The sequence below is a fragment of the Stigmatopora argus genome, chromosome 3 (assembly GCF_051989625.1).
Source record: "Stigmatopora argus isolate UIUO_Sarg chromosome 3, RoL_Sarg_1.0, whole genome shotgun sequence".
In the NCBI taxonomy this organism is placed as follows: domain Eukaryota; kingdom Metazoa; phylum Chordata; class Actinopteri; order Syngnathiformes; family Syngnathidae; genus Stigmatopora; species Stigmatopora argus.
The window spans coordinates 22,305,463-22,318,667 of NC_135389.1; the positions used below are offsets into that span (position 1 = coordinate 22,305,463).

The window sequence follows — 13,205 nt, forward strand, 5'->3', positions numbered from 1 at the left end:
CACATCCCAAAAAGATGCATTGTAGGCTGATTGGACACTTTAAAATTGCCCCTAGGTATGGGTCTGAGTGTGCATGGCTGTCTGTCTCCTTGTGCCCTGCGATTGGCTGGCCACCGATACAGGGTGTCCCCCGCCCCTGGCCCAAAGTCAGCAGGGATAGGCTCCAGCACCCCCCGCGAGTTCAGAAAATGAATGAAAAAATATCTATGAATAAAACATCTTCATAAATGCCATTAGAATATGCACAAATCCGACTTAAATTTGACCTTATTTTACACATCTGTCCTTCTCACTTCTCATTCTCGTTCAAATGACTTTTCTGCTGAACGTGTCACTTCAGATAGTCAAGTTTCCATTTATATGCAATATTTTTCTATGATTTTGCTTTGATTTATTTATTAAGGGATAGCACATATTAATGAACATATTTATATTCATGTTAATGAACATGTATATGTAAGATTGTAGCCGAGGGCTAATTTCCATTTATAGTCCATTGTGTAGGTTGAAGACAAACGATCACACATACTAGACACACGCACGCACACAGCCACACACAGCAGATTTAGACAGTTCTCACCCGATTTCCCCACTTGTTCTTCTATTTGCACAGTAAAGTAAAAAGGAATGTATTAAGAAATGTTTAAATGTAATTTTAAAAAAAGATAGAAGGGCTGTAAAACACGAAAAACATAAGAGTGGACAGAGCTGCTGCCGCGTGAACGGCGCCATCATGGGGGGGGGGGGGGGGTGAAGACCAAAAAATTGGATTTTATTTTGTGCGCGCCATATGATTTGCTGTGCGCGGAGAAGACGAGAGTAGTGCGCAATTGCGCACGCGCGCATCTCAGAGGGAATATTGGTCCTCACTGTGTGGTGTTTGGATTTTTTTCCCTTAACGCACCGTATGTAAATGGTTGACATTTTGGACCCTTCGCCATTGTTCGCCACTCTTGATTTCCTGACGGCGTCAATCTTGGAAATCTCGACGGCCAGAGGCGAGTTTTCCAACCACCGCCAAACGGATCGATGGCGGCTGACGAGATAGAAAATCACGGCGTAATCCCGCAACGCCGATTTCCACGCGGAAGGTCGGAATTAAGTGCCATCTGCTTATCGATCTTGTTTTCTCGCCGTCGGCGCCCTCTGCAGGTCACGACTTCTGCTCGGAGGGCCACGACTGCACGGAGCATTCCGACTGCGTCAACCTGGAGGCCGGCCGCTGCTGCGTTTGCAAGGAAGGTTTCCGGCCCCTGCGGGACGATAACGCCTACTGCCAAGGTAGGACGTCTCACCGATCGATAAAAGCGTTTGGAGCCGGGGGTGCTTGTGCCCTCTGAGGCTTTGAGGGTGAACAAATCAACAACAAACGTCACCATGGCGCCGACGCTAACGTTACGAAAGCATGCGGGTTGACGGTCCGTTTTTAACATCATAAATGAGTTGTCATGAGGATAAAAAATCTATCGTAGTATTTTGCCCATTCAAATATTTGCTTTTTCTCTGACCAGATATAATATGTCAAGTAGAAAGAGAGATTTGTGCCAGACATTTTAGCGCTAGGGGGCATTTAGCCAGGGGCACTCTGTCAAATTCCCTTATACCAATTAAGATATATATATATATTTTTTTAAAGCACATTTATGTTCAATATTAATAGAAGACTTCAAGCTGTACCTTAAAGCATGTTGTCACGTCACCATCATCATTCTTCATTAGTAAACAGTATATTGGTTTGACCAACCACTCGTTTGCCCAAAAAAGCTAATTGACTTGAATGCGTTTATTGTCATTATATAAGTATAATGAGATTTAAAGCTTTATCACCAAGTGTATAAATAATAACAAAGATACAAATAAATTAAAAGTAAATAAATAAGTAGTTAACATTAAGTATTCACAACATAAATAAGTAGTGAAGTGCACAAATATCAACAAACGAACAAATGAACAGATAAATAATCAAGAAGTAATAATAAGTAATTCATAAATAAGTAGTCGACATAATAAATTAGGGGTCGACATAATAAATTAGTAGTCGAGATAACAAATTAGTGGTAGAGATAACAAATTAGCAGTCGACATAATAAATTAATAGTCGACATAATCAATCCGAAAAAATGTATGTAGTCATACCTCTACGTACAAATGAATCTAGGTACGAAAGTCTCGGGTTACAAATGTTTTAACATGCAAATGAGTGACTTGAGATACAAAAAAGATCCAAGTTAAGAAATCCCCCCAAAAATAAATGCATTTCCTTATTTATTATTTTATTTTGAATTGCCCTTATTAAGCATTTAAGAACCGTACAAATGCAACGTGACACATATTTTCGCACACACACACAGGGCACACGTAAAAATCTAAAATGTACTACAAAGTGGACGGTTTTCATCCCTGGTAGAACGGGCTCTTGCCGTCGTTTGGCGGACAAACACGGGTGTTAAAGCTTACATCTATAACGGCCGCGAAGGGAGATGTTTGAGCGGCGCAGGCCACATTTTCTTATGCTTTATTTATTTTAAGACACTAATAAATCCTTTCCTTATAATTTTCTCTCATTTTTGATGTTTCCTCACATCTTTCATACAAAATTGGCACACTGTGACCAATTTTAAAGGGTTTAGTTGGTAGTTGTGTGAGGCCCGTGGAACTAATGAGATAATTTTCATATAAAGTACACCTCTACTTACGAAATTTTCATGTTACGAAAAATGTCGTGGAACCAATTAATTTTGTAAGTAGAGGTACGACTACATGTACAGGTTTGTAGGTGCAAAGAACGAATACTAATGTCATTTGCTGAACTCGATATGGTTTTGTTGTGTTTTTTGCGCATCTTTTAAAGGTCACAATTAAAAGACATACAGACTTTGCAGAATGCCTCTGGAAACATTTTGCTGAAGTTGCGCATGTATCGCGTAATCCTTTTGAGATAGGAGGCGCTAATCCTCTCATTATCTGTGCCCACAACATGCGCGCAGTTCTCCGCAGACAGAATTGGAGAGGTCGCCGTTTGTCCTCTCGTTCCGTTGATTAATTTGTGATTTAGAGACCGCATGCGGCAGCTTTAGCTTAGCATCAGTCTGGGCCAGATGTCTCAACGTAGCAAATTTGGACACGTTGACATTCATCTTGACCGCTGCCATTCATGGACTTCTTTTTTTTTCTTCTTCCTATAAAGGATCATCTTTAACAAAACATCCAAACATTTATCTTGAAGTTTGGCTTTCTTTATTCTAGATCAGAGGTGTCAGACTCGGGTTGGTTTGCGGGCCGCTTTAACGTCAACTTGATTTCATGTGGGCCGGACCATTTTAGATATAACATTTAGATTTTTTTATTTTTATAAAGGGATTAAAAGAACTGGATTAAAATCCCTAAATATTCAGTTTTTTTATAGATCTAAAACAAGGTTTATTTTAGCTTTTTTTTTTTTAAATATATTTTTAGATTTTACAAAATTATTTTTGAACTAAAAACACAGAAAAAAATGATTATTGATTTAAAAGGGGGAAAATCAGGAAATTGAATATACATCTATACTCTTCATTTTAATTTGATCCTAAAACAGAAAGTTGGCACTCATGATTTACTTTCCCGGGTCACACAAAATGATGCAGCGGGCCACATTTGGCCCCTGGGCCGCCACTTTGACACATATTCTAGATGGAAGCTAAATAATATCGTGTTTTCTTGCATATACACCGTATTTGTCGCTCTAAAAAATGTTAACATGAACGATTTTCGCATGAAAGTGACACATTTGTTTTCCCTATTAAAACCATAAATATGGAGGTGAAAATTGTGAATCAGGGGGCGGCTTATACGCGAGAAATTGTCAAATTGAACGATTTTAAGGCAATTTTAAGGGTGCGGCTTATACGCGAGAAAATACGGCAAATGTTCAGCATTCTTCACCAATTCGCAACTTTGCTTGGCAGGTAAAAGCAAAATGTGATGCGTTCAAGTGTTATTCGTATTTTTCAGTTACTATATCTTAAGATTGCTTTCCAATTTTATTCACCCACTCATTCTCCATTCCGCTTATACTCAAAGGTCGCAGGGGTCCTGGAGCACCCTGAATTAGTCGCCAACCAATTTAATGAGCTGAAATAATCTAATATAAATGAAATGATAAAGACAATAAATCATTTAATGTCACAAATACGACAGGACTCACCATTGTTAAATTCTTACTGGACCTTATTAAGTATTATTTCGTGAATGGGCCTCGGGTGAGCCCCCAACCGTACTTTTCGCATCATGTTTTTATGACAATTTGACTAAAAAGCAAAACAATCTATTTAAAAAACATTCTATACTGTAATGACATCAAAACTTTGCCTTTGATTCCCCACCATTGCCAGATAAGACATTAAAATGTCATTATTAAGACAGCATCTCCAACGCGGCGTCTCCCGGATACGCGTTAAACATCACGTCGTCATGGAAAAACCCGCTTTTGTTTTCTAAATGAGAAAACGTGTCATCAAAGTTGAACTTGACAGTCGCACGCGTAGCGCTTTTCCTCCATTGTGCGTTTGGGGGCACGTTTAGGTGCAAAACAAAACAGTATAGGTGTAAAAAGCTTCCACTTGTCGAGATAATTACGGCATCTTGGGGAAAAGCGGCGTAATTGCGGATGTTATCTGCTTTCAAACTAATGAGGATTGGTGTTGGGAGGTTGAAGGTTGCCATTCAATTTAAAACAATGAGCGTGTTTACGTGTGCAAATCAGTCAGACTTTCCTTTTAAGTGGCAGACTGACTTTTGAAAAAGACTCGCTGAGTGACTTGCACAATTTCATCGCCAATTTCCCCGACTTTTTTTACTTTCAACATTGCTGATCAGTAGAAGTAGAAGTACCGTATTTACTCGCATGTAAGCTGCATTTGTCGGACGAAAAAAAGGACTGACTCGAGGGTACGGCTTATATGCGCATAAAAAGACGACATGCACAAAACTGCAAGGTGACAAAGATGAAACGCCGTGATGCCATGACGCCATAATGCCATGACGCCATAATGCCATGACGCCATAATGCCATGACGCCATAATGCCATGACGCCATAATGCCATGACGACATAATGCCATGACGCCCTGACGCCATGACACCATGACGCCATGAGGTCATGACACCATAACGCCTATGATGCCATGATGCCATAACGCCATAATGCCATGACGCCATGACGCCATGACGCCATAACACCTATGACACCATGACACCATGACACCACCATAACGCCTATGACGCCATGACGGCATAATGCCATGACGCCATAATGCCATGACACCATAATGCCATGACGCTATGAGGTCATGACACCATAACGCCATAACGCCATGACGCCATGACGCCATAACGCCATGACGCCATAACACCTATGACGCCATAACGCCATAACGCCTATGACGCCATAACGCCATAATGCCATAACGCCCATGACGCCATAACGCCTATGACGCCATAACGCCTATAACGCCATAACGCAAGACAATGCGGCCGATACGGTCATTTATTTCAAAATAGAGAAAAGATAGAGATAAAACTATTAAAGAAATATTATTGCAGCCAGAAACTTGGTGAACACGACACATTAACCACAAAAATAACAAGCACAAGGAAAAAACAAAAACAACTAATCTAGCTAAGTTTAGGCAATTTAGAGTGTTCAACCAGCTGGCCTAAAATGCATGTCTTTGGGATGCGGGAGGAAACCAGAGTACCCGGAGAAAACCCACGCTAGCAGAAAAAGAACATACAAAATCCACACCGGTGGACCGACCTGGATTCAAACCCACAACCCCAGAACTGCGAGACCGATGCGCTAACCACTCTGTGGAATCTTAACATAAAAAAACCAAAACACCCTAAAAAAAACAGATTTCCCATGATAAAACAAATCGTACATAAACTAACCAGCTCAGAATACCTTGCGACTGCCTCGTTTCTTGCGCTATTGCCACTCGAGTAATAAATAAAACGGTAGGCGTGTCATACGAGGCTAGTCGGAGCAAAGACGACGTTCCATTTATGTTGAACGCATGCAAATGGACATGCACTCACTCACTCACTCGCTCGCTAGCTCACGCACTCCCGCATAAATTCTCCAAGGCTGCGCTCGCATCCCCTGGAGTTTCGCCTACTGCCGCTGCTATGAAAAATTTACGCATAAGTGATGTCATGGGCTATTTCGAGCGCATCTCTGACCCAGGAATGTTTTAAAGAGCCGGCGTCTGTCTTGGCCGTTCACGAAAAAAGCGTTTCATCATCTCCTTGTTGTTTTCAATCCAAAACATTCTCCAATCTCATCTCCCCGCAGTATTGCAAAGTCATCTATAGAACGGAGAGTACGGGGGCGGGGTTTCAATCAGCGTCCTATCGAAATGAGGTCCACGGTTCTCCGTGGACAGGATATTTTGCCAAAGTTATTCCAGATTAGATGGGGAGCAGATCGCAATCATGTCGCAAATGACTTGCAGGGAAATAAATTGCTTGTGAAAGAAGGGCAGGCGCAAACAATCAGCGGCAACCCCGCCAGCCTATTTCGCAGCCAAACTCCGTCGCCTCTCCAGATGAATCGCGCCGCTCTCGAGTGTTGATGTCGGAGGCGCCGCTCTCACGCGGGTAATGGAATGGGTCACGCAACAAAGGCCCGCCCCGGCGGTGCAGGTTTAACGGTAGATAAAACAAAGAGCGACCGGGCTGCGATCGGCCTTGTCTTAGGAAGATGTCGGCGGGACGGGGGACCAATTAAAGGCCACAAAGGGATTTGGGGAAAGTTGACATTTTACTTCTGCAGAGTTAAAAAAAATGGAAAAAAACTGAAGGGCAGCCATGCCGTTTTGAATTTTTCCAATAGAAAATGGGGGAAAATTGACCTTGATTAGCAATGCTTTCATTACCATATGTATTTGAATAATATAATTTGTGACTAAGAATTGGTTTAAAAATTGTTTTTTTTTTCAGTTTTTGTCACCTCATACCAAGGATTGTACCGGCAAAGGCTGAACACATGTCGCCATGACAAAAAAATTATTCACAACATATGGTACGGAAACCTGGAAAAACAAACTACCGTATTTTCACGACAATAGGGCGCACTTAAAAGTCTTACATTTCCTCCAAAATAGACAGGGCGCCTTATAATCCAGTGCGTTTATATATGGACCAATACTAAAATTGTTATCACGATGAAAAGCGCCGGAATAGTTATGCTAGCTACTAGCTAGCTACTATTTGCGAATGGATTGTGGCCGCCTGGACGAACATATAAAACTCAGCGTTTTTGATGACTCATTTGGACATTTGTTCAATTCGGACACAGAAAATGAGGACTTTGATGGATTTGTGGGTGATGATGACGTGAGTACATTGTAAAATGGCTAAATGAAGTACAACCCAACTCTGTTTTGCTTCCGTTGCCTTTTTAAAAACGTGTTTTTAGCGTGTGTCCGTATGTTTAAGCTGGTGTATGTTTTGCCATGCCTGGCTGCGTCTATAAAAACGGTGCGTCCTTTGTGTGTGTCAAATACAGAAATAGCACTCGTTACTGACACTGCGGCTAAAAATACAAAGCGCCTTATAGTCGTGAAAATACGGTACTAGCAATATGAACACCATTCTCAAATGGAATTTACAATTTTAAATCCTCAGTCGAATTCATCATAATATTTAAAAATTTTCAAAGTCTGCTTCATCATCATCATCAGATTCACCAATCAATTGATGTCATTCTTCTTGAGGGAGGATAGCGCCCCCTGGGCGGACTCGTTTCCCTGGAGAAACTTTTAATTTTTTTTAATCCTACTATAAACTTGCCGAAGGCTATTTTTGGAGAGGGCTGGCTTTGGTCAAGGTTGATTGTCGCCATCTGGCGGACAAAGACAGGTTTTACGTCTCCCATTTTACATAACGGCTGCGGAGGGAACTTTTTCACCAGCAGAGGGCAGTGTTTCACCGGGATTCGTGTATAACGCAAACTTTGCTTCAGTTTTTTGGTACAAAAATGTTTGCGCTTTATACTCGAATAAATACAGTAGCTTTGTTACACAATTGGGAAAACTGGCGTGAACACAGTTTGCGGGTCAGACTCGCGCTAAAATGCTAAAGCTATGCAGAATAAATCATCATGCAACCCAAAATCTGTTTCAATGCAATCATGCTTTGTAAAGTTGAAAGTTTGTTATTCAAGTTAGTCTATCAATTGACTGCATTTGGAACCCAATATTTGTATTTCCAGATTGTAATTATAGTTTTATTTAAGGGGAAATCAAATGTCAAACGTTCGGTTCAGGGTCCAAAAAATATGACAGTTTTTCAGACCAAGACTCTGAACTTCTGGCTTTATTCTTGCGCTATGAGATATTTATTTTCATTTCAATGTGGCGTCATCTGCAGTTTTTTTTCTTGATTTTTCTTTCCATAAAAATCGAGACATAACTGAGCTTGGAAAGACCGCGTTAACATTGGAACGGAGCAGTCTTGCACAAAACTTGTCATAATAATACTTGGACGGTATTGCATCATGTATGCTTATGAAAGCTTTTCCTGGTTCTTGCGGAATCCGAGGGATTATACATTTAAAATAAATAAAAAACGGGAAAAAATAGGTTCAAGGGATGTTTTCAATTTTATTTTGGACATCAAACGTACAGAACCTGGCAGCCCGGTGGACGAGTGGTTATCGTGGTTATCGGCCTCACGGTTGTGGGGTCGAGGGTTCGATCCCGGGTGGGTCTGCGTTAGGATTAGGGGTTACATTTTGTAACTTCTTGGTCATTTTAACATTTAACTGTGTGGAGTTTGCATGTTCTCTTGCAGGGTTTTTCTCTGGGTAGGGTGTTTTCCGACCTACCACATCCCCAAAACATGCTAGGCTAGCTGGTTGAACATCCTAGCTATGATTGGTTGTGCTTTGTCTCCTCGTGCCCTGCGATTGGCTACTCCGGTTTCTTACCACATCCCAAAAACATGCTAGGCTAGCTGGTTGAACATTCTAAACTGCCTAATCCTATGATTGGTTGTCCTTTGTCTCCTCGTGCCCTGCGATTGGCTACTCCGGTTTCCTACCACATCCCAAAAACATGCTAGGCTAGCTGGTAAAACATGCTAGGCTAGGCTAGCTGTTTGAACACTAGCTATGAATTATAGGTTGTTTGTCTACTTGTGCCCTGCGATTGGCTACTGCTGTTTCCTCCCACATTCCAAAGACATGCATGCTAGGCTAGGCTAATTATATGCTAAATTGGTCTTAGATATGAGTGTGAGCGTGATCTGGTTCCCTCCCACATTGCAAAGACATGCATGCTAGGCTAATTGTATGCTAAATTAGCCCTAGCTAATGAGTGTGAGCGTGAATAGTTGTTTGTCTCTTCGTGTTCTGCGATTGGCTGCCCACCAATTCAGGGTGTCCCCTGCCTGGTGCCTGTAGTCACCTGGGATTGGCTCCAGCACCCCCACCCCCGCGACCCTTGTGAGAGGAAGTGCTCCAAAAAATGATTATTTAAATTGAGAAACAATTCAGTGGCATTTAGTAGTGTCGACGATGCTCGTTTTTGACGCGTAATTAGAAAAAGCGGGTAGCGGAGGAGAAGTGACAGCTTGTGTGATTGTGTCCAAATTGAAGCATCAGGAGAGTTCAACACGTTGAGATAATACCATTATTCATCCCCGCGTATTTTAGCCGACTCCCGGCCAGGTGACGGGTCCTCCATTTTTTTGTTTGTTTCCCCCCGATGTTCCACTTAGGATGTTTATCTTCACCGACAAGAGAGAAAAGACACAATTGACGTGAGTGATGTGCCATGTCATGCTGTTTACAAGCATTTTTCGCTTCTTTAAAACTCATTTTCCAACAGTGCATTTGTCAAATTCTCATTTTTACAACAGTTCCATAATGAAAAACATTTGTGGCATATGGGGAAGCGGCATGTAGACTGTTTTTGTAGGATTTCTGTGTATTAAAACGAGAAAACATTTGGGTATGCTAGCTTAGCGACATGCGTAGCGTCCCCGCTGTGTAATGTGCCTATCTGAAGCATCATCAAACGACAGGAAAGCAGTCAAAATGTTAGCAAACAGCATGCGCTCGATGTGGGCGACATCATTTCCGTCGCCTTGTGAGCAGTTCACGCCACAGGCTTGCTCTTTTTCTGACTTATTTTGTAAATAAATAAGGGCAAAGATAAAAGAAGAACTGGTGATGAAATTGGAAGCAAAGTGGCTTCCAAAAATCAATTCTGTTGACCCAGAAAGGTAAAACTTTTATATACAAAAAAAAGTTGGCATAACTTGAAATTGTAAGTCCAGCAATTGAAAAAAAGAACAGGTTTTTGCTTAAAATTTAATTTCAATATATTTATATTAAATATGGCATTCACTGCAATTCACAGGGATTCATAGAATCACATCAACATGGGCTGGCTCTAGAGGTGACTGTGTAGTTCCCTTCAAAAAGAGTGCTAAATTAGCCAAATGTACCTCTACTTAAGAAATTAATTAGTCCCAAGATTTTTTCGTAACTTGAAAATTTCGTGAGTAGAGGTGTACTTTATATGTAAATTCTCTAATTCGTTCCATTGTCCTCAAACAACTACCAACTAAACCCTTTAAAATGGGTCAAAGTGTCCCAATTTTGTATGAGAGATGTGAGGAAACACAAAAATCATAGAAAATTATAAGGAAATGATTTATTAATGTCTTAAAATAAATAAAGCATATGAAAATGTGCCCTGCGCCACTGAAACATCTCCCTCTGCGGCCGTTATAGAGATAATACCCATGTTTGTTCGCCAGATGGCGGCAAGAACCCGTTCTACCAGGGTCGAAAGCCGTCCACTTTGTAGTACATTTTAGACTTTTATGTGTGCCCCTGTGTGTGTGTGTAAAAATATGTGCAACGTTGCATTTGTACAATTTTTATTTGCTTAATAAGGAAAATTCAAAATAAAATAACGGATAAGGAAATTCATTTACTTTTGGGGGAATTTTGTAACCAGTGTTTGCCTGCCAGATGGCGGCAAGAACCTGTTCTATAAGGGCCGAAAGCCTTTGTAGTACATTTTATACTTTTACGTGTGCCTTGTGTGTGGGGGGAAATATGATCCGGGTTGAATTAGTACAATTTTTAATCGCCTAATAAGGGAAATTCAAAAAAAAAAAACGGGTAAGGAAATGCATTTACTTTTTGGGGGATTTTGTAACTTGGATCTTTTTTGTATCTCGAGTGACTCATTTGCATATTAAAACATTTGTAACTTGAAACTTTCGTACCTAGAGGCATTTGTAAGTAGAGGTATGACTATATACGTTTTTTCCGATTGATTATGTCGACTACTAATTTATTATGTCAATTACTTATTTATGTATTACTTATTTATTTATTATTACTTCTTTATTATTTATCTGTTCGTTCGTTAGTTTGTTGTTATTTGTGCACTTCCCTACTTATTTATGTTGTGACTACTTCTTTATTTACTTTTTATTTATTTGTATCTTTGTTGTTATTATTTGTACACTTGGTGATAAATAATATTTTTTTTCGTAACTCGAGTCACCCATTTGCATATAAAAAAAATTGTAACCTGAAACGTTAGTACCTAGACACATTCGTAAGTAGAGGTATGGATGTTCGTTAATGTGCTGTCCCTTGATTAAAGAAATCAAACTCGATTCATTTCAATTCTCCACCTGGACCGGACGTCTCGCACCGTCAATGGCATCGCGACATAATAGCTCAAATGCAAATGCACATCTAGCCCATTGTCGATGAAATATTTTCACAATAAAACACGTGGGCGTATTTTCCATATGTAAAGCCAACCCCGACGTGATTGTCTCTGCTATCTTTTGAATGTCACGAGGTGACGTGGGGGTTAATTGGTGCATAGAGAAGAGTCCGGCCCATTCCAAAAACCAATCAGCCGTCCAATGACGCGCTGGCACACAAAGAAGCAAGTGTTGACATATTGCGAGCATCTGGTTATGTTTGCTGACACTTCACCTGTGTGACCCAGCTGAAATGTCACCCAAAACAGACGTTCCAGACATTTATCAGACGGTGCCCCGCCCCCCCTTCTCGATCCCCCCCAGTATTTGTCCACTGCAAATGCCACATGGACAAAAAAAACCTTCATTCACATGTAGAAGATGGAAGAACGTGCTTTTAAAGGCATTCCGGGAGCTTAACGTGGTCATTTATATGAATTCCACGCAGTGATAATTGGGTTAGAAAAATTCAATTAGAACTTTGTCGATAACAACCTAATTCATGTCATTTGAATCGGAATTAAGGCGATGTTCTACATATGAGGAGGATTGCAGTATCTCCAGGGAGAACTCGACATAAAAAAACGGGGAAAAATGTGCTAAGGAAAATCAATAAAGGCCAACTTGGCGTTTTGCACGGCAACGCGCTCGTAACATGACGTAAAGAAATTTAAATGAACTTGAATTACGATGCAGACACACTCAGAAATGAATTTAATCTAACCTTACACTAAACTTAATTCTAATTTAGTTTTAAATGTTGATACCTTTCTTCTCCCGGGTTGGCTCTATTGGCCCCGCCTCCACCCTGACTTTCAGATGCAACTTATCGAGGGTTGTTTGCTTTTGTCTTCCCTTCAAAATATTCCCAAAATGATGCACACAAATCTCCTCACAATATGCTCGTATACCAAAATTTGTCTCGTATCTATAGATAAATATTTGCTCCAAATTTTACTCGTATCTCAAATTGCTCGTATGTCGGGGCACTCGTATGTCGAGGTATTTCCTGATTTTTTTTTCCCCTTTTAAGTCAATAATTGCAATTTTTTAATCCACTTTTTTCTCGTATTTTTTGTTCAAAAAACAATTTGTTAAATCTAGAAATAAAAATATAAAAATATTTTGTTTTCCACTTTAAGATTGAACATTATTTCAACAATATTTTGTTTTCTTTTGAAATGAAAAATGATTAAAAGACGTTTTCCCTTACTGAACAATGTTTTATATCTATAAACAACTGAATATCTAGGGCTTTTGATCCAGGTCTTATAATCCGATTTTAAACAAAATATTATACCTAAAATGGTCCGGCCCACATGAAATTGAGTTGACGTTAATGCGGCCCGCGAACCAATCTGAGTTTTATACCCTTGTTTTAAAATATGCAACACACCTGTAAATAGACACACAAACACACACACA

At 40.3% G+C, this 13,205-nt stretch overlaps 1 protein-coding gene across 1 annotated transcript in view; it reads left to right on the plus strand.

Moving 5' to 3' along the window:
• Window positions 1-13,205, plus strand: part of nell2a (neural EGFL like 2a) — an 85,214-nt gene that overhangs the window by 33,144 nt on the left and 38,865 nt on the right. The window contains exon 12 of the mRNA XM_077596002.1: window positions 1,153-1,281. Within this exon, the coding sequence (XP_077452128.1) occupies window positions 1,153-1,281 (129 nt within the window). The remainder of the gene's footprint in view (window positions 1-1,152; window positions 1,282-13,205) is intronic.